The 25,846-nt window shown below is 45.1% G+C and overlaps 1 protein-coding gene across 2 annotated transcripts; it reads left to right on the top strand.

The window, feature by feature from the left end:
• The first annotated feature begins 98 nt into the window (after positions 1-98).
• slc25a22a (solute carrier family 25 member 22a) lies at positions 99-21,199 on the top strand. Of its 2 annotated transcripts, none has more exons than XM_026175739.1 (11): positions 99-421; positions 13,353-13,530; positions 13,633-13,758; positions 13,874-13,929; positions 14,874-14,964; positions 15,582-15,636; positions 16,310-16,370; positions 16,575-16,719; positions 16,807-16,961; positions 17,047-17,122; positions 17,239-21,199. In XM_026175739.1, exons 2-11 carry the CDS (start codon positions 13,511-13,513, stop codon positions 17,390-17,392), a joined length of 939 nt encoding a protein of 312 aa, XP_026031524.1. In that variant the 5' UTR covers positions 99-421; positions 13,353-13,510; the 3' UTR covers positions 17,393-21,199. The 2 variants fall into 2 exon arrangements, with proteins under 2 accessions (XP_026031524.1, XP_026031525.1); XM_026175740.1 differs by having other exon boundaries at positions 99-314.
• Positions 21,200-25,846: the final 4,647 nt, after the last annotated feature.

The raw sequence follows: 25,846 nt of genomic DNA on the forward strand, positions 1-25,846 counted from the left end.
GACTCACTCATTTATTGCCGCACGCTCAGCCCCAATATTTCAGCTCCTGCCATTTTTTTTCTATTTCGGTATTCAAGGTCACTGTGATGTGATGAAGCGTCACCATGACGCCGACTCCCATCCCCCATTGCTACAACTTTACCTCCTGCACTTCCACTACACGCCACTAGAGGCCCCCATTTTTAAAATCCTCTTTTCTGTTTTTTTTTCTATTTCACTCCATCGCTTTCCCTCCCTCCCTCCCTCCCTGCCCGCCTGCCTTCACTCCCACCTCCTCTACCTCCCTCCGCCGGACTGAACCGCTAGTAACGCCGGTAGGTAAACCACTGTGGGTTTCTCAGCTGAAGATACAGAGAGTAAAGGCTTTGATTTCATACCGCAGCACCACCGAGGAGACAGCGGAAGCGGCTCTGTGTGTCTGGTATGTACATAACGGGATGCAGGCAGAGCCTTGCGCTTCTCACCGTCTGGTATCTGACTCACAAAATGTGCCTGTTTGCCTAGAGCCCTTGAAATCTCACCTGGGAATAGGGTAAAAGGCGGCACGTTGAGCTTAAATGTGTAAAACGGCACAGGAGAGATGGGGTATTAGCTTGCTTGAATGTGAGTTTGTCGCGTATTCATGGTCAGTAAATAATTTTCCGTTATGTGGTAAGCCGAGGATTTTGGGTTTTTTTGTTATCCTGTGCTGGTTTTAAAGATGTTTAGTTCATAGCCGGGCCTATTGCAGACTAACGTTATGTCTGGCCCACCGTTATGAAACAGCGGAATAACCGTTACACCGGTGGTCGGTAATATGCCTTCTCATATTTGGCCCACAAACCGCGCACACAGGTGCAACCGGGGTACGTGCAGTGCTGCAGACAAATGATGGGGTTTGTTTAAATTTTAATGCCTTGAACGCAAATATTAGCTTCTTTGATATTTGGTTATTACGGTAGAAACGGGTCAGAGTCCGTCTTCTGCCGGCTTCTCCTCCATAGTGACGGTGTTATCATGTGGGCTGGGATTGTAGTAGTGAACCCATTTAAACCCACCTACCCTTTTTTTAACTGGCAGAGAAAAGTAAAAGCTGCTCCTCTTTGACTCTGACAAGGCACACGTTGCATCTGGTTAAACGCTAACTTAGGACCACTTCTAGAAAGATCCAGCATTTTAAAGAATCTGCAAAATTAGGTAATGGCATTATTGCTGAAAAGGATACATAACGGAGGCCGTTCCCATAGTACCCACTCACTTTACTGTGACTCCTCGCTCTTCCGTCTGGGGCCCCAAACTCCCTTCAGTGCACACATAAGGTAACATTTAGCTGCTGAGTGTGCTGACATGTACATGAAAAACCAGCACGTTTTTCAGATGAACAGCATTTGTAGTGGAGAAGTAGTCCAAACAAAGCATCTTTACTGCTTGAAATAATTCATGAGGTGAGCCACTCTTGAGTATAGGGTGTCATTCCTGTGCTTTCCACTGGATCTATCACACCTGTATGACTGTGATACTCATGACTTGGCATTACATTCATTCAGAAAACTGCAAGTTTTCAGCCTTCCCTGAAAGTACGCTAAAATGTCTAGGCAAGGACCGATAAATATCACTAATGTATGTGCACCGAATGGAGAATGAAGTGTAGTGGTACTGATGGTGGGGGACAGTACTGTAAATTGTAAGCAGATACTTTAAAGCTGAATCTGGACCAACAATAGCATGATTATTCCTTTATCGAGGTTGTAGGAAAGGTGAGATGTAAGCAGAACTGAAGAGACGGGAGAGAAAAGCCCCGTGTGACTGGAAACTGGGCCACAAGGGAGACAGTTGGTGCCAGAGGAGGGACTAAACAACGGCATTTGTTGGCAAAGAAGCGGGTATTTTTTGCAGCCTGAAACCTGTGGACTCTTGGTTCCCATCTCCAGCAGGTGTTTCCAACAATGCATGCTCTGTGTGTCAGTTTTAATGGCCCCAAAGAGCACTGCCACTGACAGAGATGATTTGTGCCAAGATCACAACTCCCACCCCTCCTTTTTGTAAATGGAGATTGCGAGAGAGCTTTCATAAGTAGGCATTAGATTTATAATCCCGATGCAGTAGGGAAGAGGGAGTAGCAATCAGATTTATCTGTGACACCACAAATTTCATCCCTTGTTTCTGCACTTTTGTCCAAAAATAGCCAAAATACAAGCAGCTGATGCTTCATGGTGAAAACAGTAGATGTTGCTTTTAGTGTAGTAAGGAAATTTAAACTCGGTCATCAAATATGCTCTAATATCTATATAGAAGTCAGCCGAATGATAATATTTTGAAGCAGCTTTGCAGTAAACTTAACCGAATTCATAAATTAAAAATGAGGAAAATCTTGTCCCTGGAAGAAACTGGACAGATTGAGTTTATATTAGGTGTGACCTCTGTGCTCTTGCAGCTCAGAAAAGTACTCGACATCTGATAGAGAATTGCAGAAATCCCCTTGTCCCCCTCCTCTCTCCTTGGATGCCTCAGAGTGTGCATCTGATTCATCAGATCATTTCTTGTGAGACAGATGGATCGGTAACAACAGCCTGCGCTGAGCTAATGACGATGGCCTGTTTGACTTTCGTGCGTTTCTGTCTTTTCATCCGACCATAGTCACGTTAGCTGAGCACTTACTACCACTGCACTTTGTCATTGTTGGTGCTTACTTCCTTTTATGCTTCATGCTCAGTCAGCAAGACCTCTATCCTGCTGCCACTTGGGAGAGGAGAAGTAGCCCAGGCTCTGTGGCAGATGAGGGAATTATGCTTGTAGCTGATTTAAATGATAGGAATATCATTTGCATTCTACTTATCTGACATTACTAATGTCACTTGCATAATGATCCAATGTCTTTTCTGTGCTTGCTGCATTATTATTTGAAATATTTGTATTAGATTAAAAAAAAAGGCTTCAGTATGGCACACCTTTGTTAGGATTACGTGGATGGAAGCACTAAATTTCACACATATTTCTTAGGTAGGTTGTTCCCATGTTCTTGTTTCTCTATGGCAGCATTTTTTGTCCCGTTCCTGAAGTGAGAATAGGGGTCAGAAACTCAACTGTTATCTGTCTCAGTCTGAGCCTTGACTCTCTTCGAGGCTGTTAATCAGAAACGTCTAGCGGGTGGTTTTATGGGGCCGGCTTAAGTTGTTCAGCTCAAGGTTCTGCTTGAGTTGCATAATCATGTATTGTTTACTTATGAGTGCTTATCAGTTTCAGTAGTCCAAACTCAAAATATGACCTTAGTGTGAACACTCTCTGTGCGAGTGTGTGTGTGTGTCAGAGAGATGCTTCGAGTCACTTTTACTTGGCTGATTTGATTAAGTTTTCACTTTTGTCTCATTTTTTGCTTTTAAGTTGTTTTCCAGAAGACCTTAGAACTGAAGAAGCTTCTCGGATGAGAGGTGAAACGTCTTCAAGTAACTTAAAGAAGTCCAGAAGCTTTTCTTTGCAAGCTCCTTTGACTTTTCCAGAAGTAATTCACTTCCTTGATCGATAAATCAACATCGTGCCTGCCTATAAAAGATTTTGTTGGCCGCCAAAGAGGAAACCCTGGATTGTAAATGTCTTTTGTTTTTTTAAGTGGGGTTTCATTTACTCAAGCTTAAAATGTAGTTTTGTTTTTCAAATGGCAAATGTTGGAAAATGTTGCTGTGAAGTAAGGTAACACAGACGCTTAGCTTGAACTGTATGTGGATTAAAAGTTCTTGTGTGTACAATGAGCATGAAAAATCCCTGGTTATGTGAACTACAAATGAGGCACCGCTTTGTTATTTTCCGCTTATGCTGTGCAAAGAACAGCATAAGAAGTATGAGCAGTGTCTCTTGCTGTGAACACTGCACACTGGTCCTAGTTGTTTCCACACAGACTCCAATTGTCATGACAAGACAGCGCAGCCACGCTATGGCTAGGGGTCAGATGGATGCTGGAGCAGACATAGCTGTGGCGTGTGGCTGAAGTGAAGTCGACAAAAAAAGCTGCAGGCAGTGTAGAGAAGGAGGAAGATGTCAGTTTCGTGGCTTTCATTTAATATTCAGTCCTGTTACTAACCAAATGTATAGCCACTTTTAAATTCAGCTTATATCCCCACTGCTGGCCGTAGCGTTAATATGCCTATGTTCGCGAGGAAGTCAGCGAGAGAAAAACAAAAGGAGCATGCAGCACAGTGGAAATGTGGGCGCAGTGTCGCTGCTCGGCGAGAAAACAGTTAAAGGAAGATGAGCGATGGAGGTGGGTTGTGAAGTTGCCTGTGTTTGGCTCCAAGGAGCAGTGAGGACAACACCCAGGCAACAGACACCAGAGACAGCTCGCTGACCTGCTCTAAACCAATTCCCCCCCCCTTTCTTCCCTCTTCCACCTCTGGAGCAGCTAGCAGGGGCCTCAAGTCCACATCCAAACTAAACACACCAGACTGCAGCTGCATTCGTGCCCTCTGTAAACCGAAACATCACCTCGTGCTGCGAAATGTCTCTGAAAGCGGATCCGAGGAATTAGTGATATTGGTGTTGTGCAACTGTAAGCATTTGTACTTCACTAAGAAGCCCACAAGTCAGCAAAGATCTGAGACGGAAAAGCTGCGTTTGAGAGTCGTGACTCGTGACTGAGGGAAGTGATGGGGGAGGGTTGGTGAGAGGGAGAGAGCAGGAGAGGGAGAGAAGGCAGCGGAGTGCACATGTAGAGGCAGGTTGTGATTGGTGGATGAAGGGGGAGGAGAGAATGAAAGGGGAAATGGGAAGCATCCTTTTAAACTGAAGGCATTCTGTACCAAAAATAGGGTGCATCTTATCCACTGCAGACATATTTTATCTAGGTTTTTTTTTTTTTTCATAATTACTGTTTTAGCCTGCAGAGGGTTGAGCTTCCTCTATAGCACCTCAGGTTGACAATGAAAGCATGAAAAGCATGGAAAGGCATGAAAACATGAACATTCAAGGACACGCATGCTGCACAGATGTTTGGCTGGTGACAGAGTTGTTTAGCAGTTAGTAATCAGTCTGCATTAATGGCTAAAGCTCTCTCAAATCTACATTTACATTTATGGGATTAGTCTTGCTTTTTCATAACATGTTGATAGTTTTAAGTATTAATGGCACACATTGATTTATTGTCTTTCATCATGTAAAACGAAACACATTTAAGTTTGTCCAGTGTGAAAGAGTTTGTCAACAGGACCTTCTTATGGCAATATAGCTATCAAAGTTGAGGAGACATTTTATCAAACCTCCACTTTTACCAAAGACCTACATTGCTGTGCTAAAGTCTCGAGCCACCCCTCAGGAAATTGGAAATAGATGCAATGGTTTGTGCAGCACAAATGGAAAAACAGTATATTAGGCAAAAACAATTCTAATGAGCCTGAAAGACAATATTTGAGACAAGCAAATCTATTCTTTAATGTAACCTGAACTCAGTCAAGCTTTTTCGTAATGTATTTAAGTAGACTTCAGGAATAGTTCTCCAGGCTTCCTGAAGGACATTCAGAGCTCTTCTTTGGATGTTGGCTGCTTTTGTTACAATCTCAGTTAAAATGATCCCACACTGCTACGATAATGTTGAAGTCCAGACTCTGGGGAGGCCAGTTAATGACTGATAGTGGTTCATTGTGTGTTTTCTACCCAGTTGTGCTTTTACTCCATTGTGATGCTAATTGTGTTCGATCAAAATCTGTCACTATTTTTCTGTATTAATAATTGTATAATTACCCAACACCACTGGCTGAAATGCAGTCCTGAACTATGACAGAGCCTCCACCATGTTTTATAGATGACTGTAGACGCTCTCTGCACCAACTCTCCTAACTTCTTCTGTACATTTTGATGATGATTTGAACAAAAATTGTAAATATGGATTCATCACACCATAAGACCTGTTGCTACTAATTTTCAGTCCAGATCTTGAGTCATTTTGTCATGTTCGCCCTGTTTTCCTTCCATAAGAAGGCCTTGTTAACAGCCACCATTTCTTATGAGGCTTCAGTGATGCTTAGATAGATCAGCTGAAGTGTCACGGCTGCCGAGGCGAGCCGTGTGGAATAAATGAGGATCCAAGCGCAGGCAGTCGTAGAGGAGTGAAGGTGATTTATTGAACACAAAAGAATGTGGACAAACAGCAAACGGGGCTCGAACTGAACTAAACTGGGAAACAACTAAACTACAGAGCACAAACCTGAATGAAAACGAGCAGAGGAGGATGACGATGAACAGCAGGGAGAAGACATGGTGGATACACAGACTGACACAGACTGACACTGAGTAATACAGACGAACCGGCAACAGGCAGGAGAACACACAGGGCTTAAATACACACACCAGTAATCAGGGGATGAGAGACAGGAGGGCAACACAGCTGGGAGGAATCTGGGCTGACGGGACAGGGGAAACGTAAACTGATCACACTCACATACGACACGGACCTTCACAATAAAACAGGAAACTCAGATACATGGAACCAGACAAGACATTGAACTAAACAGACAGATTCACAAACAGATGGGGAGACACCATAGACAGACAGGTACAGACGCAGACTTAGAGGCAGATCGAAAATAACAGAACTTAAACAATCATCATCTAGAAAATGATAAACTAAAAGCGCTGGGTCACCGACCCAGGACCATGACAGTACCCCCCCCTCAAGGGCTGGCACCAGACAGCCCAGCAGAAACGAAAAAACGGACCAACACAAAACAGAAAACAACCCGACCAGGGCGGGCGGAGGGGGCCCAGGACGGAGGGACAGAGTCCAAAAAAGGCCCAGATGGTCAAGTTCAGGAGGCCGACCATGCGAATGGCAACGGGGCAGGTCCGGATGCCGGCCGCGCAGTAGGCAGTGGCGTGGAAACAAGTTCTGGGGGCCGACCGTGCGGACGGCAACGGCAGCGTGGAAACAAGTCCGGAGGCCGGCCGTGCGGAAGGCAGTGGCGGCGTCCAGGAGGGCGTCCACGGTGGCGGAGATGCCCAACAAGCGGCCTGGCAGATGACCGACGATGTGGAGGTGGTAGTAGGGGACCTGAAGGCTGCGTGGCCCCTGCAGCCCCAGGCGAGGCGGAAGCTGAGGCCGGACCAGGCCAGGCGGAAGCTGAGGCCGGACCAGGCCAGGCGGAAGCTGAGGCCGGACCAGGCGAGGCGGATGAAGACGAGGATGCTGGAGCCGGACCAGACTGCAGCTGGTGATGAGACTGCAGCTGGTGATGAGACTGCAGCTGGTGATGAGACTGCAGCTGATGGCTGGACGGGCTCCTCGGGCCCCCCGGCTGACGAGGCAGAAGGCTGGACGGGCTCCTCGGGCCCCCCGGCTGACGAGGCAGAAGGCTGGACGGGCTCCTCCGGCCCCCCAGCAAAAACAGTCACAGAACCAGTGGGCACTGGAGCCCCTGGCACACACGCAACAGAACCAGCAGGCGCACGGGCCTCTGGCAGGAACGCAACAGAACCAGCAGGCGCACGGGCCTCTGGCAAACACATAGCGGCCTGCAGCTGCGCAGAGCATTGACCCTGCTCAGGCAGCGACAGCCGGGTGCAGTCCTCAGCTGGCTTCTTAAACTCCAGGGGTCCAGAGTCTGATGGGGGCTGAAACCCAGCCTCTGGGAAGGCCCTGGAGTGCATCTCAGTCTCAGAACTGGCCAGCCTTTGAGGAATGTTGACATTATCATTAGGTTTGACGCTCTGCTTAGAACAAACGGATGAAACCCAGTTCCTTTTAGATTAATTTGACTGGGCTTGTTGTACCGGAGTAGCAAGTGACACAGGGTGCAGGGCTAGTGGCTGCTGAACAGGAGGCTGAACTGAGGGTGACTGAAACAATGGTTGGGATGACGGCGGTGGTGGAATTGGAGACTGAGCTTGAGGCCGGGCGGCTAACTGAGCTGGAGGCCGGGCGGCTAACTGAGCTGGAGGCCGGGCGGCTAACTGAGCTGGAGGCCGGGCGGCTAACTGAGCTGGAGGCCGGGCGGCTAACTGAGCTGGAGGCCGGGCGGCTAACTGAGCATCCGGTTGCAGTTCAAAAGAATAAACAGTCCTGGTATTATCAGAGCTGGTGTTAATTGTCTCTGGGATATATGCCACAGTTTTAGCAGACCCTGGGTTAGCTGACATGGGTTTAACAGGTTCAGAAGAACAACAGCCCTTTGCTTTCGCTGAAGTCTTAAAAATGCCAACCTGGGAGAGATCAGTTATCACGAAGGTAGGTAAGCTTTGTGAATTAGCTCCCACTGACACACCCCGAACAACCCCAGAAGAAAAAGTCTTACAGTTCAGATTGGAGCCGTTATCCTTTTTACTCACCACAGTCGGCCGCTCTGATATCCTGGGGTCCGACTGTGGTGAGGGGCGTCGACGGCGTGAGTGCCGTTTCCCATTTGAAGGCTGGACCGACGGGCCGGGCAGGACACTCTCCGTCGGGTCAGGGAGTGAAGCATGAGTTGCAGAGTGGGTGGTAGCAGGGGGGAGAAGATGAAGCTCGTTCAGAACGAAATTCTGTGTGAGCGGGTGAAGTGAGCTGAGCAACCAGGGGAGACCAGAAACTAAGCGCTGTAGCCGAACAGCTGTGCCTTGGCGGAATTCTCTCCCCTCATGCTCGAGCCATAAGTTAATTAATCTGTCCACCGAGTAAATAATGTCCTCCCGGAGCTCCTCGGGCGGGTTGACTGCTGCTGGGTCCATAGTGGCCGGTTCGTACTGTCACGGCTGTGTGAGCGGGTGAAGTGAGCTGAGCAACCAGGGGAGACCAGAAACTAAGTGCTGTAGCCGAACAGCTATGCCTTGGCGGAACACAAAAGAATGTGGACAAACAGCAAACGGGGCTCGAACTGAACTAAACTGGGAAACAACTAAACTACAGAGCACAAACCTGAATGAAAACGAGCAGAGGAGGATGACGATGAACAGCAGGGAGAAGACATGGTGGATACACAGACTGACACTGAGTAATACAGACGAACCGGCAACAGGCAGGAGAACACACAGGGCTTAAATACACACACCAGTAATCAGGGGATGAGAGACAGGAGGGCAACACAGCTGGGAGGAATCTGGGCTGACGGGACAGGGGAAACGTAAACTGATCACACTCACATACGACACGGACCTTCACAATAAAACAGGAAACTCAGATACATGGAACCAGACAAGACATTGAACTAAACAGACAGATTCACAAACAGATGGGGAGACACCATAGACAGACAGGTACAGACGCAGACTTAGAGGCAGATCGAAAATAACAGAACTTAAACAATCATCATCTAGAAAATGATAAACTAAAAGCGCTGGGTCACCGACCCAGGACCATGACATGAAGGGACAGATGCATGCCACATGTCCTCTGTCAGGTCTTTGCTGGATTTATTTCTAGTTCTTAAGGACATACCTTTTAGATACTGTTCATCAGAATCAGAATCAGAATCGTGTTTATTGGCCAAGTATATGTGCAGACACATACAGGGAATTTGGTTCCGGTAGATGGTGGCTCTCAAGCACAGCAATGTAAATCTCACACACACAAGTGTCTATATATACACATTACACATACATACACAAAGCTATGTAAACCAACTATAAATAACGAATCTAAACTTATATACATAAAATACAGAAATGAATGAGGTGGAATGAATACTACAAAATGTACATAAGGTGCAGTTGCAGTCTGGCAGTGGGAGCAGTGTGACAGGTCAACTGTTAAGAAGGGAGATGGCGAGGGGAAAGAAACTGTTCCTGTTTCGGGTGGTCCTGGTCTGCAGGCTTCTGTACCGTCTGCCAGAGGGCAGCAGATCAAAAAGTCTGTGTGCAGGGTGTGAGGGGTCTGTGATGATTTTCCCTGCCCGTTTCCTGGTTCTTGAGAGGTACAGATCCTGGATGGAGGGCAGGGGGGCGCTGATGATCCTTTCTGCTGCCCGTACAGTCCGCTGCAGTCTGCTCCTGTCCTGTTTAGTGGCTGCTCCATACCAGACTGTGATGGAGGAGCACAGGACAGACTCAATGACCGCAGTGTAGAACTGGATCAGCAGCTCCTGTGGGAGACTGTACTTCCCCAGTTGTCTCAGGAAGTACATCCTCTGCTGGGTCTTTTTGAGGATGGAGTTGATGTTGGTCTCCCACTTCAGGTCCTGGGAGATGGTTGTACCCAGGAACTTGAAGGTCTTCACAGTTGACACAGGGCTGTCTGATATGGTGAGGGGGAGCAGAGTTGAGGGATGTCTCCTGAAGTCCACTGTCATCTCTACAGTCTTAAGAGTGTTCAGCTCCAGATTGTGCTGACTGCACCAGAGTACCAGCCGCTCAACTTTCTGTCGGTGCTGTGCTTTTTTGGAAATCGAATTTCCCAGAGGAACCCACCCGAGGGATTAATAAAGTTCTATCTATCTATCTATCTATCTATCTATCTATCTATCTATCTATCTATCTATCTATCTATCTATCTATCTATCTATCTATCTATCTATCTATCTATCTATCTATCTATCTATCTATCTAGTGGTGAGAGGACACATCCTTGAGGGGCACCAATACTGAGGGACCGGGTTTCAGAGGTGATCTCCCCCAGCCTCACTTGTTGCTTTCTGTCTGTCAGGAAGCTGGTGATCCACTGACAGGTAGCTGGTGACACGCTGAGCTGGGAGAGTTTGGAGGAAAGAAGTTCAGGCACAATGGTGTTAAAAGCCGAACTAAAGTCCACAAACAGGACCCTGGCATAACTCCCGGGCGGTCAAGGTGTTGCAGGATGTAATGCAGCCCCATGTTCACTGCATCATCCACCGACCTGTTTGCCCGGTAGGCAAACTGCAGAGGGTCCAGCTGGTGGCCTGCAATGTCTTTCAGATGGGCTAACACCAGTCGTTCAAAGGATTTCATGACCACAGACGTCAAGGCGACAGGTCTGTAGTCATTCAGTCCTGTGATGGTGGGTTTCTTGGGAACAGGGATGATGGTGGAGCGTTTGAAGCAGGAGGGAACTTCACACAGCTCCAGGGATCTGTTGAAGATGCGAGTAAAGATGGGAGCCAGCTGTTCAGCACAGGTTTTGAGGCAGGAGGGTGAGACGCCATCTGGTCCGGGGGCTTTCCTGGGCTTCTGTTTCTGGAATAGTCGGCTCACATCCTGAGTGTGTATTCTTAGTTTCAGGGAGGAGGAAAGGGGGGTGAGAGGTGTGGTGGAGGTCGTTGAGTCTGGATTGGAGAGGGTGGTGGTGGTCGTTGAGTCTGGATTGGGGAGGGTGGGGGTGGTCGTTGAGTCTTGATTGGGGAGGGGCAGGGTGAAGGGGGGAGAGGTGGAAGGTGTGTTGGGGGTCAATGTCTGAAGCAATGTCCCTGGGGAGGGGAGGGTGGGGCGTGGGAGTCTGTCCGTCTCAAACCTGCAATAGAAAGTGTTTAACTCGTTGGCCAGGTCTTTGTTTGCTTCAATAGTGGGTGGGGGGCGTCTGTAGCTGGTGATTTCCTGCAGGCCCCTCCACACTGACGCAGGGTCGTTGGCTGAGAGCCGTTCTTCCAGCTTCTGGGAGTAGATCCTTTTAGCTGCTTTGATCTCCTTGGTCAGTGTGTTCCTGGCTTGCTTGTACAGGACCCTGTCACCACTTCTGAAGGCGTCCTCCTTGGCCTTACGAAGATGTTGGAGTTTAGGAGTGAACCATGGTTTATTGTTGTTGTATGTGCAAAAGGTCTTTGTTGGCACACACACGTCTTCACAGAAACTGATGTATGATATCACAGTGTCCGTGAGCTCATCTAGGTTCTCAGATGCAGCTTCAAAAACAGTCCAATCAGTGGAGTCAAAACAGTCCTGCAGTTCCTGCTTTGCTGCGTTAGTCCACTTCTTCACAGTTTTGACTACAGGCTTGGCACGTTTGAGTTTTTGCCTATAAACTGGAATAAGATGGACCATGCAGTGATCAGAATGTCCCAAAGCTGCCCGGGGCACAGAGCGATAGGCATCTTTTAGAGTGGTGTAGCAGTGATCCAGTATGATGTTGTCCCTGGTGGGGCAGTCTATATGCTGTCTGTATTTAGGGAGTTCGTAGTTTAGGTTTGCTCTGTTAAAATCCCCAAGAATAATTGTAAAGGAATCCGGGAATTTCCTCTCCAGGGTAGTAATCTGGTCAGCCAGCTCGCACAGTGCGTTGTTCGCGTTGGCCTGTGGAGGGATGTAAACTCCGGCCAGCATGAAGGAAGAAAACTCCCGCGGTGAATAAAAAGGTTTACAGTTGATGAAAAAACTTTCCAAGTGTGAGCTGCAGTGTTTCTGTAACACTGTGACATCAGTACACCAACCTTCATTAATGTAGAAGCAGACTCCACCACTCTTTGTTTTCCCTGAGAGCTCTGTTTCGCGGTCCGCCCGGTGAAGTTGGAAGCCCGGCAGATTTAAGACAGCGTCTGGGACTCGCTCACTGAGCCAGGTTTCAGTGAAGCAGAGGGCAGCAGAGCGTGCAAAGTCCTTGTTAGTCCGGTTTAAGAGCAGTAATTCGTCGACTTTGTTTGGAAGAGAGCGGAGATTCGCGAGGTGAATGGAGGGGAGTGCCGTGCGGAATCCTCGCCGACGTAGTTTCACCAGCGCACCGGCGCGACTCCCCCATCTACGTCTTCTCCAGGAGCCACAGAGAGCTGCTGCGCCTCCAACTAAAATCTCCAAAAAACTTTCCGGGTTTGTGAAAAATGGATAAGAACTATAGTGAGATGACTGCCTGATGTTAAGCAGTTGATCTCTGGAGAAAGTGATGTGGTCTGAGTGACCAAAAGCGCAGAAAATAAACAAAAACAAGAAAAGTGCGAGAGAGCGCAGTACCGAGGCTGCCATCCGCGGCGCCATCTTGGAAATAATTCATCTGCTGTAGATAGCTTTTTTTAGGCCTGCATCTTCTTCTTTCTTTCCCCACTTGAGATGTGCTTTTTTAAAAAGTTTACCTGGGTTAGAGTGGAAATATTTATGCTCGTCTGTGAACTGTGGGATATACAGAGCATAATGAAGTATCCACAGACACCAGGACTGTAGAGTGTCACCGCCCATCTTTCACCAAAGCTTAAAAACCCATTTTTTGGTATATTGACTTTCCATTGCAGGCATTTACATAATTTTCATCTCATTTTTGAAAGCACTAAACAAACAGAATAACCTTAATAGGAAGGTTTGCAAAACCTATGGCAGATTTTTAGTTTCAATGCATTTAATATAAGTTGCTTTGAGCAGAAGCATGCATATATATTTATACTTGTTGCCGTAACTTGCTACCAAAGCAAGTCCATGTTGTAATATTTGTAGAGGTGACATTGCTTCATGGTAACCTTTGAAATTTTTCTCATTCGGGCGACTTCATGACAGTGATAGATGGGACCGGTTCTTTTTCTGTTTCTTTACAGATATCCCCTAGCTTGACCTGACAACAGCTGGAACAAGTCAAGTGGACAGAAGATAGTCCCGCTACATAATCCCACCCGGACAGCCGAACACTACTCTTAACAACAAACCAGCCGGTTAGCAGACGCATTAAACTTTGACCAGTCAGGGCTTCAGATAAATGGCTGACAAGCAGATCAGGTAAGGTTACAGAGGTTTGGAGCTGTGGCTTTGTTTTTAATCTAGTGACCATCCACATTTGATATTTTTGTCTTTGTGTTTATGGTTGTTACCTTCATCCAGTTTGCCTGCCAAATTGATCAATGGGGGGATCGCTGGCCTAATCGGAGTGACCTGTGTGTTTCCCATTGACCTGGCCAAGACTCGGCTCCAAAACCAGCAAAATGGATCTCGCCTTTACACGAGCATGTATGACTTTCTTTTCTTTTTCCAGCTTTAATCCACAGTAGCCTTGTGTAGTGTCACTCAGCCTATCAGGCAGCTCTTCAACTGACATACCACAACTGTTGTGCTTGTGTTACAGGTCAGATTGCCTTATTAAGACCATTCGGTCAGAGGGATATTTTGGGATGTACAGAGGTAAAGTGAAGATTTTTGACTTTGTATGTGATTAATGTGCAAACTCATTTAAATATAAGATAATCATTTTTCTAACCTGTGTAGGCTTGTGTGCTTGAAGCACCTCCTGTTATGCGCGTATCAAGTCTGTTTGGTGTTCACTTAAACAATGTTTTAATAGTTGATGCTTTTTAGTGTAGTTGGCAGGGACATGGATATCTGCACAGAGCACAGAGCCTCACATTCACCCTCTGATGATGAAATTTATGTCACTCAGACCTAAGTGTATCTTTGCATTCTGCAGATGTGGAAAGTCTAACATGAGATAACATGGGGAGTGGTGGTTTTTCATGTGTCTTTTTTAAGACACAGTTTTAAGAAACATAGATTTCCCTTTATTAGTTTTTACGTAGTTTTTTTTATTGCTCCAAGAATATAAATCCCATGTGGCAAAATAAGAACGACACAACAACCAATGACAGTCACACACATGAGTGAATAACAGTCACTCTTACAAAGGACAAAGGGAAACTGAGGCTATAGATACACACATGAGGTAATCAGGGAAGTGGAAACACTAGGGTAACAAGAAACGGCTAAAACTAATTAAGACAATAACAAAGGAAGTCAAACCTACAACAAGGCACAAGAGGAAATAACTAAGAAGGGAGTCACCTGACAGAGATGAAGATTTAAAAAGTTACAGGAGGATGCTGCGAACGCTAGACTAAACAAGATCAAAATATAAACACTTTTAAATACCAGTGGAAACCAGGTTACAGTAGTAACATGTACTAAAGGCTAAACATACAGCCATTACAATAATCAAGAAAAACCTGGTACACAAAGTTAAACAACAACAAAACTCACAAACTGTAGAGAAAAAAGAGACTACTTAAATACTTATTTTTTTCTTCTTCTTCTTTGTGTCTTACTTTCCTTCTCTGCCATTCTTATCCTCTCAGGAGCTGCCGTGAACTTAACGCTAGTCACACCGGAGAAAGCCATCAAATTAGCTGCAAACGACTTCTTCAGGCATCACTTCTCCAAGGATGGGTGAGAAATGAAAGTGCTGACAGGCAGATTGACACTTGCCCACTCCTCTAATTCCCACTGTAATTAACTGGCGTGTTTACTAGCATATAACCTGACATGTTAGCTGTCTTTAGTGTCACCAAGGCTCCAGCTAATCCCCCATTTTCTGTCATCTTCTCAGAGGCACCGAGCACTTCACGCTGGCTTGTTAACTGTTTGGTTTCTAAATACAGAGTTACATGTACGTGTGAAATATAATTGGCACACAGTGGAATCACATTACATGCGCCAAAAACCGATCACAGTGCGCTGCTGAATAAAAAAGTACCTGTTATCCACCATGAGCACTGTCTGTGCAGACAACCCTGGAGCTCTCTGGGGCATCCGTCTCCATCGCTATGGAGACAAACATGTAGGCTGATGAATGATTGACTTGTCTGGCCCACCTGCTCGCCTTGTGAATTATTAATCTGCCCTTGTGCTTGACATGTTGATATGGAAGACAAAGATTAGCATCACCAGCACTAGTGGTTACAACTCCTTTTTCGAGGACTGTGGAAATGAAGTTGTCTGGCTCTCACACTGTCAGTCTAGTGTCTGCTTTAATCTGATCGCGCTTTTACCTTTTGCTTCTCCAGAAAGATTACTCTGTTCAAAGAGATGTTGGCCGGTTGCGGTGCAGGTACATGCCAGGTGAGTGAGTGAGGCGCTTCTTTAATTGCATCCTCCTGTTCTCCATCTGGAACACCCAGCTTTAACACTGCCAGTGTCAGATCACATCCAAACTACTGGACCTCATTTGTCTCTGCCTACAGCTGGAATTAACCACCTTAAATGAGAGGTGGTAGTCATAAAACATACTTGGGAGTTTCTCACTGCAGATAGTGTTATCTGTGATCTGAATGTGACCTGTAATATTCCTTTTTAGTGAATGATTTCTAATCACTGAGATGCTGTCCCGTTAGCGGGCTATACTCTGGCAGCTAGACGTGAGTGCTCAGATAAGACTCTGTGAGAGTGCTCAGCCATGTGCGCTGAGTGAGTGAGTCAGAAGGAAATGCCTGTTGTCAATGAGGCCAAAGGCTTCAAGCCCGAGGAATGTGATTAGATTAAGTGTAGCAGACCTTGGATTAAGATTGCAGCTGAGAACATGACCATCTCACCCTTAATCCAGTTAACTAGTTACTACTGTGTGGATTAGAGAGGAAAACAAGAGTTGGCATTTAACTAATGGATGAAATTAGATTTACACTGCACTTGTTTTGTTCCCCCCTCCACTCTATTAATCAGTCGTTTCAGATTAATTTGTTCACAGTCTGTAAATGTTGACAGTTTATGTGAAACCTTTATTTTGCTCTAATTGTAGGTTATTGTCACAACTCCTATGGAGATGTTGAAAATTCAGCTCCAAGATGCTGGGCGGATTGGTAAGAGGAGATCTAATCTAGCAAATACTGCGTTGTTTGTGACATTGTGTAGTAACAGTGGCCTCATGTGGTCACGTCAGAGATGACAACAGTTTTATCTTATTGTCTTTTTTTCTGTTACAAATCCAAAATGTTTGTTCATGTATACCTGCTCTTAGCATCGAGTGCTTGAACTTTTCTTTTAATGTTCCCTGCAATTTGTAGCTGCTCAAAGGAAGCTGATGCCAGAGACAGTGGCAGCAGGTACCGTGGAGACGAAATCCCCGACAGCCATGCAGATAACCAGACAGTTACTGAGGGAAAAGGGCATTGCTGGGCTGTATAAAGGCCTTGGTGCCACGCTGCTCAGGTAAAACAGATTTGGCAACTGTACTTTTGTAGTTTTAGTGAATTTCTCAGAACTTACTGTCATGGTTTTATTTCTCTGATTTTATAGGGATGTTCCATTCTCTATTATCTATTTCCCCCTTTTCGCCAACTTGAATAACTTTGGAAAAAGAGGCGCAGAGGGCCCTGCTCCTTTCTATGTTTCGTTTATATCAGGCTGCGTTGCGGGAAGCACAGCAGCTGTGGCTGTAAACCCCGTTGATGGTGAGCAGTGGCACTGAGAACACTGTTTCTGCAGTCTTTGCACTGATGTTTGATGTTATACTCACCTGAACTCACTGTGTTGCAGTTATAAAGACTAGACTGCAGTCGCTGACCCGAGGGAACACAGAAGACACGTACGCTGGAGTGACTGACTGCATCAGGTGACCTAATTATGCTTTTACAGCACATGCAAAGTGCTATGTACAGTCACCCGCCATGTCTGCCGGTGCTGGATGTGTTTTTGGGTTAATCCTATGTTTTCCTGTTTGTTCCCCAGGAAAATCATGCGTAACGAGGGTCCATCAGCCTTCCTGAAGGGAGCCTACTGTCGAGCCTTGGTTATCGCTCCTCTGTTTGGCATCGCCCAGGTGGTCTACTTCCTGGGCGTGGGTGAATTTATCCTCAGCTTCTTGCCTAAAAAAGACAAATAAGGAGCACCTCCTTTCTGCCTTTCCCTCCCATAATGCATTACACCAACTTCGCGAAGATTCATCCCATACCGAGAGAAGTTTGTGATGGGTCCGAGCGTGACCATTAGTACAGATTGTTTTTTTGTGTTGAATGTGTTCAAATCATTCAGGAGGGAGCCTTAGTTTGCCAAGCTGCCTATGGCGGCACAAAAAAAAATCCAGTTGGCAGGTTTAGCCAGCTCTCTGGAAATAAAGCCACAAATATCAGCTTGTTTTAAGTTTGAAAAAGAATATCACTTTATAATTACAACATTGTACTTATCTTTTTGAATATGATTGTTAAAGTTTTAAAGCAGATGTACTGCCCTCGGTTGCTGCAGTTCTGCCACCCTACAGTACCAAATTTTAGTCTTTAAGTGACAGATGAAATCTTACCAGTTGGTTTGAAACTATAAATTATAAATGATGATGATCAGATTAAAAATAAATGCACATTCCTTACTTAGGCAAGTAGAAGAATATTAGTCCTGTAAAACAAAAAAAAACAAATCAAAAACACAACCTTCCCTTAACCTTATGTCTTAAAAGGTAACACACAACGAGTTACAGTAACACAGGCCTCTGTTTCAGACAAAGACCGAGGCAACTTGTTGATGTGATACCAGCACAATCGCTATGATCTTTCCATAGGAGCCACATCCCTTCCTGTAAGTGGTTGTAATGAACCCAGCCATTCAGCTCTGAGCACACTTTGATTGCCATGGCTTTTTAAGTAGATCAGGTTCCATCTGATGCGTTGCACTACCACAATGGTTCAACTGTTGGCCCCCCTCCACTACGACTATAGCTTTGTTTCGTGGATGCACACTGGACTGAAGCACCAGTGTGAGAATCGGTGCTCAACTACAAACTACATGCGTAAACTTTGTTTGAACTTTGACGGAATCACAAAACAGCTGCGCCCTCACGCCTTTTTATGGGTCAAGCGTATCGCACTCCTGCCCACACCCCAATCACTGATGTCACAGCGGGGGTTTAGTTAGCCTTTGTCAGGCGACCGAAAACACCTGCTGTGACATCACTGATTGGATTGCGACCTAAAGTGCAGCAAGCAGTTTTCTGCCACGCGTGATGCACGGTGGATTCAGACGGACAGCATTGCTGTGAACACTAAATGAGCTGAAAGTAATTCTAATGGAAAGCCAGATTATTAGTAATTATTGATGCTAACAAACGGTCAGACCTCACCTCCTGAGATTTATGAATACAGTCATCCATTGTGGAGCCAGCAAGTCCAGAGCATTTCATCCTCACATCAGATACAGACCAAATTATTTTTGTTTACAGATGAGTTCATATTCAGTTTGAATTCTTTATCCAAACTTGAATTCAATGGCAGGACCCAAAGAGCTAAAAATCCTTTGGATATCAAAAAATCACACTAATGCGTTCTCAGTGCAGTCGATGATTTTTTTTTAACCAAACATCTGTTTATTTGCTTTAGAGGGTTTTGTTTGCTTTAAGCTGCGAGGGAAAGCAGCCCTGTTGTATCTCGTTTATGCATCACGACACTGAAGCGCTGCCATTGGTTTATCTCACCGGAGATCAAGGTGACTTTGAAGTGTATTATTCCAATCACATTCCCTCCTTGTTCCCACCGTTCAAGCAGCTCGTCAACTGCACTGTTGCACTGTAGATACACGATGCAACTTTTCAGTGTATTTAATTTGTGGGAGTGAGCTTTATTTATCGATATTCCTTTCTGTGGGCAGTATAGCACTATGTATTTGTGTGTTGTTTTTCTTTTCCTGTGTCAAAGTGTCCACCTTAACTATATTGTAAACATGCAGATGATATGAACTTGACGTTTTAGGATTTATTGTTTGTTTTGTAAATGATGGCTTTTTTGCACACCTACCTCTCCAGCTCCCCTGTCAATTCATGTTGTGGTGATTTTTATGTTTTATGATGATGTGGACATATCGAATGAAGGAATATTAACGCCGGACACATCATATGAACTTAAATGCAACATTTTAATGAGATTTTTTTCTTAAATGTTTGCAGTGGGAAACATTAGTGTCGTTTTCTTTTTTTTCTTTCTTTTTTTTCTTTTTGGAGGGGGTGGGGGGGGGGAGGCATTTCTGCCTATTGCCTATTGCTATTGTTTAAGTGTGGGTCAGCCTGTTTCATCAGCTAGGACCAAATGAAGCATCGGTGATAGAGGGAAGTGTCTTTTGTTTTAAGTTAACGACTCGCAGAAATGCTTAAAGAGTTCTAAAAATTAAATGTGAAAGCCGACAGAGACCTGCTGGCATCGGACGGTAAAGAAAATCTGTCTGTTTTGAATGGTGCTTCTTTCATGAGGTGGCTGCAATATGACAGTGGCTGCACTAACGACCAAGGCCACACTGACTGAATCACTTCGAGCTAATCTCAGCGTTATCAATGTCTTAACTGAAAGCCATAGGTCAGTGAGGGACATCATCTGGCACCTCCAGCCATGTCGGCAGATAATAAGATGGCCCGTCTGCTCACGTGAGCTTGGCTTCATAAAGTACCGCTGTAATTTTTCTTTTTGTTTTTCTTTTCCACATTCCAAGTTCATTTCGTATTTGCTGTTATTGTCATCACAATGCCTACGTTTGTCTCGTCCAGATTTCCTTTAAAAGCCCACCCCTCCCTCGTTGCTCTCGGATCGTTCTCATCTGTTTTTTTGCCCGAACTTTGAACACACTGCGCAAGTCAATTTTCTTTAAACCCTGCTGTGAATTTAAACTGACCTTGTGCATTAGGTTTTTTGTGTGTATGTGCGTGCGTGTCTGAAGGTGTAGTGGTGTAGTTGATGTGTAGTTGTTAGTGTGACACCGCGGTATTTTTCTCTTGATTCTCTTGATTGTCGGTCCAGTGCCCTCCCCCCTCCCGTTCTTTCTATCTGTTGCCCTCCTCTGCCATCCAATCTGTCCAGCATCTGTCGCCAGGGTGCGGGCTAACACAGAGGAGCTTTTAAAACACCAAATGTACGACCCGGAGTGTATACAATCAAAGAAAGCACAAAGGATCATTAGGCACAAGAGACCCGCTTTGGATACTCGAAATCTTGGAAATCCATCTGCTGCTTTTGCAGACGTGATTTAAAAGTCTTGATTTATTTCTTTGCAGAAGTCTTGAATGAAATGAACATGCTAGCTTATGTATGTCTGTAAAACTGGATCCATAGGGCTGAGACAACAGGTCGTTATAAGAGACCCAACGTGATGGTGTTCACTACGTCAGCCGTCACCAGTTATCCACAAATGTATATCTCGTACATATTCTAAACGAATCTAATATAAGAATGTAATGTAGGTGAGATGTATTATGAATATAGTGAAGAGTTTATTACGTTTTAATCTAAAGATTTGTGCTTTACACATTCACCGAGAAATTTCACGAACCAGCTCACTGATATGCAATAAGTAAAGCCACACACACACACAGACACTCAGTAGGAAAAAAGTAAACGCTGAACACCATCTGTCAGTCACAGGAAACACAGTGTATGAATAATGCAGCTGGGGGGACCTTGGAGGCCTTTTGGGGGGTCTGAGCTCATTTCACGGCCTCTGTTCTCTTCCTCCAAGAGGAATTGTGCATTATAGCACTTTAGAAATCGAGGACCCCCCACCCCCGCTGTCCACCTACAAAGTCTCTCTATGACATAGAGGGTGTTTATGAATATGTGGTGAATGACACGGTTGTCTTAGACATGGTTTACAATGCAATGGAAAATAAATAAATTGTGTTCCCTGTCACAATTCGCTGTTAAATAAACTCACTGTCCTGAAATCTCCTGTTGTGGTTGTCTGTGTGCTGAGTGTCACACTTTTTCCAACTCTCATTATTGTGGTCCGGCGGTCGTCCGAGAGAACACAGAAGAACTGACACAGCGTTTTTTTTTGTTTTTTTTCACGTGTAATAGTGCTGTGAAGACTAAACAGTAGGGCTATGTTTTGAAGACTACAAGGATGACATTGTGGCTCCTCGGGGCACGGGTGCAGCTGTGACTGCTGTTATGGTTTTTGCCCGATGAAGCCACCAGGTGTCAGTGTGGGGTCGCAGTAGAGCTGTGGTCCTCTAGTGGGAGTGGGAAGAGAGCAGAACAGCGCCTTATACTACAGGTGTATGCTAAGCTGGGGTGGTGTGGTAGAAGATCACGCGCTCCCATCTCACTCACTGTTTCAGCTTTCTTTTGTTAGTCTCTTACAGCTGTGGCAGACCTTATAGGCAGCTGAGCCTCTTTTACCTGAGCTCTTTGTGGTTGCACTCGCTGAATAAGGTCTATGTGTTTAGAACTTGCATGATAGGAATAAGTGCATTTTCTTGTGCAATTTAGCCTAATGTTTGGGGTTTAGGATTCCTGCTTGTGTCAGCAGAACATATTCATTATTAATCCCTTGCTGTTTGCAATGAATTTAACATTTTGTTCATGGCATTAGTTCTCTGGGTGCTATTTTGCAGCAGCCTGCAGCATTATTACATCATAGCACTTTCATACAGCCCTGCATGCACACCACACACACCCCGCTCTCTCTTTTTCTGTATGTCTTTGTCTTTGATCTTATTTAGGCAGAGTTAGATTTCACATTGAAAGCTGTTCCTCTCTGAGAGACTCCTTTCCTATCCACTCCAGTGTTTACACGCACAGCAGATTAGCTGAAGGCTCATTTTACCACAATGACAACACTTTGAAATACAGAAATAAGCACCAGCTGCTGTTCTTTTCCTCACTCGAGTCCTTTTCATGTGTCATGACTAAAGCTTTCCACCGTGAACTATTATTAGCCTTTCCTGCTTTCTAACAAGAGGATGGGAGAAGGTGGAGGAAGAGGTGGTCTAAGTTGGGCTTAATGGGAAAGGATGATGAAGGAAAGAGGAAATCAGAGGTGGAGACAGCAGAGGACCATCTACAGAAGGAGCAGAGAGCCGGAGGAAGGGAGGGGATGACGGTGATGTGTATATAGGTCACTAAATCAATGGGAATCAGGTTTTTGAAGGGGAGAGAAGGGGGTATTTATAGATACCAGTGGAGACAGATGCATCAGTGACAGGCACAATGCTGCTGGGAGCACAGGGGCGGGGGGTGGTGGCTGCGGCGTGGGGCAGGGGGTGCGAATAGACTGTGGTCAAATTAGCCTGTGGAGAATTCTCCTAACAAATGGCAAAAAGATTCTCAGGTCGTGAACAAATAGCACGAAGCGCAGTGGAAAACAAAATATAATCAAATGGAAATCACTGCAGGACGCTCTGAGCAAATGACCTTCGCAGCTCTATTGACAAAACGCAGGCAAACAGTTAGTTGAGGTATTGCAAATGCACACAGCATTTGCATCTACAGTACAGCTCTTCTCATATCCTATTGAATTTCTAATCTGTGATATCAGAGGGCCACGTGACGGAATAGAATATTAGCTTTCTATTTTGCAGACTTGTGTGGGTAACATTCACATTTATTACTCAGGCGATCTGAGAGTCTCTGATAGTCTGTGAAGTACAATAACATACCGCAGGAGACGCTGTCAGAATTTCACAGCAGAGGGAATTGATGACCAGTGTCCATTTTAATGATAATTTGTTTTCAGATTTAATGCCATGGATTAATTGAACTACTTCTATTTTTTTTACAACATCTACTGACTGGCAAATGTTATGATGTGGGCTCTATGGTTTAGTTTTAATAACTGTCATGACTTATCCCATTTATTTTATAATGCTCTAGCTTCATGCGACAGGAAGTTCCAGCACAAATTGGAAATTTGCTCATAGAAAGGGAAAAAAATAATTGAAAATGTTTTAATTTGCTTTCTAACTGGCTTTTTCTAGAACTAAGTCAAGGTCATGGACAAACTGTTCCTTCACCACTTCCTGGGCTGCCAATGGGTGATGTAAGGCAGGCTGAATACCGAGTGGTAAAATAACCGACATCTCATTTCTGCATCTAATATAGGGATAGTCGTCACATCACCTTGCATCAAAAAGTGACAGGGGAAGCACCCAATGACTCCAAGAAAGCCCTCAGTCTGCCCGGGGCCTAATGATGCGGTCGGCAAACTCATGCAGGATACCCTCTTGCATGAAATACTATACAACGCGGGGATATGGATATGAGGCAGGTGGGGTGAAGTGACAGGGCCAGATGGGTTTCCAACTTTTCTCGCATCATATCAGTGTTAGGTGGTAGTGAAGCACTGGGTTTTACAAATTGATCCATTAAAATGTGTCATTCAGACAGTGTGCCGAGTACATGAGCGCTGCCATTGGTTTGTCTTTATTAATTAAAGACAATTAATTAAAGACTGGTGATTCCACTCCACTATTATCATATCATTTTTAAGAAATGCACTTTTAATATTCAACATTTGTTTGGATATTTAAATAGTTATTTAGTAATGATTAGCATCACTGTTGATTAAATATTTACTTATAACTTTTTTTTTTCGAGTCACATGTACTCATGTAAACAAATTACATGGAAAATTAACATGTGATCAGATTACTTAAAGTCAGCATTTTGGGCATGAACTTTTTCCTGAGTGGATCAAATCAGTTAATGTTGGCATCAACGAACAAAAGCTTGAACTCTACTGGAGAAGGAGACAGTTTTGCTTGATAAATAGCTTAAATGAGGATTTAGTTGTCAGCTAATCATTTCACCTGCATTTTACATGCACAACCTATGGCCATTCTAATAAAAGAATCACTGGGCATTTACATTTTTAACGCATTAATCTTCTGATTAAAAGAGAAGCTAAAGACTGAAATGAACGCAGGATTTTGCTTGTAATTTGGTACCTTTACACAGTTAAAAGCTGTTTAAACCAAAGAGTTTTCCAAATTAACCTGTGCAACATGGTTACAAGCCCTGCCTAAATAAGTCTCCATCGGTGGGCTGTGACTGCACTCCCCTTTATGCGCACAGGCACATTTTTAAATATGATAAACATATGCAAAGCAAGCGAAATTATAAAAAAAAATCACACGTGGCAGACTTCTTAACACTGCTGCAAAAGTCACTTTCCCCATTTTGTCCTCTGAGCCACAGCGCACAGTGGTTATTAGAGAGGGAGAGAGAGAGAGAGAGAGAGAGAGAGAGAGAAGGAGGCAGGGAGAGGAAGAGAGGGAGGGAGGGAGATAGTGAGAGTCTCAAACTGGTTAGCCTACCTATCCACTAGGAGGAGAGAGGAGAAGCTGTTGAGGAGAGCAACAAAAACAATAAACAGCTACTACTACGAAATCACATCAGCGGAGCTCACGGTACGCGCCGGAGGAGTACGCAAACAAATACCTGCGATCGCGTTTGCCTCGGAGTGAAGTAACAGCCATGTATCTGAACAGGGAAGAGGACAATAGCAAAGGTAAGATCCCGTCAAGAATTGTGCCCCTCTGTGCGGAGGGAGAGAGCGTCCTGTGACAGTTTCAAGGTGTTTCATTTCTGACCCGCTGCTTCCTTTTGAGGTGACTGGCACGAAAAGGTGGTGGTGTTAGGGAATGAGAGAGGGGGGTGTACCCTCCCGCCATCCCCAACCTCCTCGTTAACGTAATTCTTCTGAACAAGCCCCATCTCATCCTTTGGCATGGACCGGGGATGCTGGTGAGAAGTGTGGGCTGTCATTATGTAATATCTGTGCAGTTAATTGCCTCCTAGGAGAATCTTTAGCCCATTCCTGCATTTCTACCAGTGCACCATTTGAACCATCAATTGTGAACCTGTTGTAAGCACATCTACTTTGTCATATGCATGGATTTGCCAGCGTGCATTGCGTTGTGTTGTTGGAGCTTTCGGGACATTTGCAACAGCTACTTAATAAGGGCAGCATAACACAAGGTCAAAGCCCTTAGCTACAGTGAAACCTGTGTGCATGTAGATGTGTATTTATGGTGTGCCTGACATCCTGCAAGAAAAAATAAATTACTAATGGGCTGCAGCTTATTGCTTAACGGGGAGAGACAACCGTGCAGCCGCTAGAGGGTTAAAGAGGGTACAAAGGAGGAATATTTGAGTAATCTCTCCCACGTGTTTTTGAGGCGTGATTTCTTCTCTCGTCGGGTGCCCAGAAGCACACTCGACTCGCGTCCCCTGCCGTCACCAGCAAGCATAAATATAACTCTCCCGGGCTGAGAGGTAATGCTAATTACCACCTAAATCTTCAGGTTATACGGAAATAACACCTGCTGCTTTTTTCTTTTTTCTTTTTTTTTTTTTTTACCGAGGACAGGGCTAGGGGGAGTGGCGGGACGTGCTGAGAGGGGTGGTGGTGTAAAAAGAGCAAAAAAAAAAAGGAAAAAAAAGAAAAAGAGAAAAAGAAGAAAAAAGAAGCAGAGTGGGAGGGCCCGTTTTTTGTTCATTTCCCTGTAATGCGAGATAATGTGATCCCCAGCACACATGCAAGGACCACAACACGATGTACTGTACGGGGATGTGTGGCAGCAGCATCG

This window comes from Astatotilapia calliptera, chromosome 7, assembly GCF_900246225.1.
Source record: "Astatotilapia calliptera chromosome 7, fAstCal1.2, whole genome shotgun sequence".
NCBI lineage: Eukaryota > Metazoa > Chordata > Actinopteri > Cichliformes > Cichlidae > Astatotilapia > Astatotilapia calliptera.

What these genes read in the sequence shown, in the direction of transcription:
- slc25a22a (XM_026175739.1), top strand. Translation starts at nt 13,511, where the DNA reads ATGGCTGACAAGCAGATCAG. An exon ending in TCTCGCCTTTACACGAGCAT is followed by an intron (nt 13,759 to 13,873) that starts GTATGACTTTCT and finishes CTTGTGTTACAG; the next exon opens with GTCAGATTGCCTTATTAAGA. An exon ending in GGCTGTAAACCCCGTTGATG is followed by an intron (nt 16,962 to 17,046) that starts GTGAGCAGTGGC and finishes ACTGTGTTGCAG; the next exon opens with TTATAAAGACTAGACTGCAG.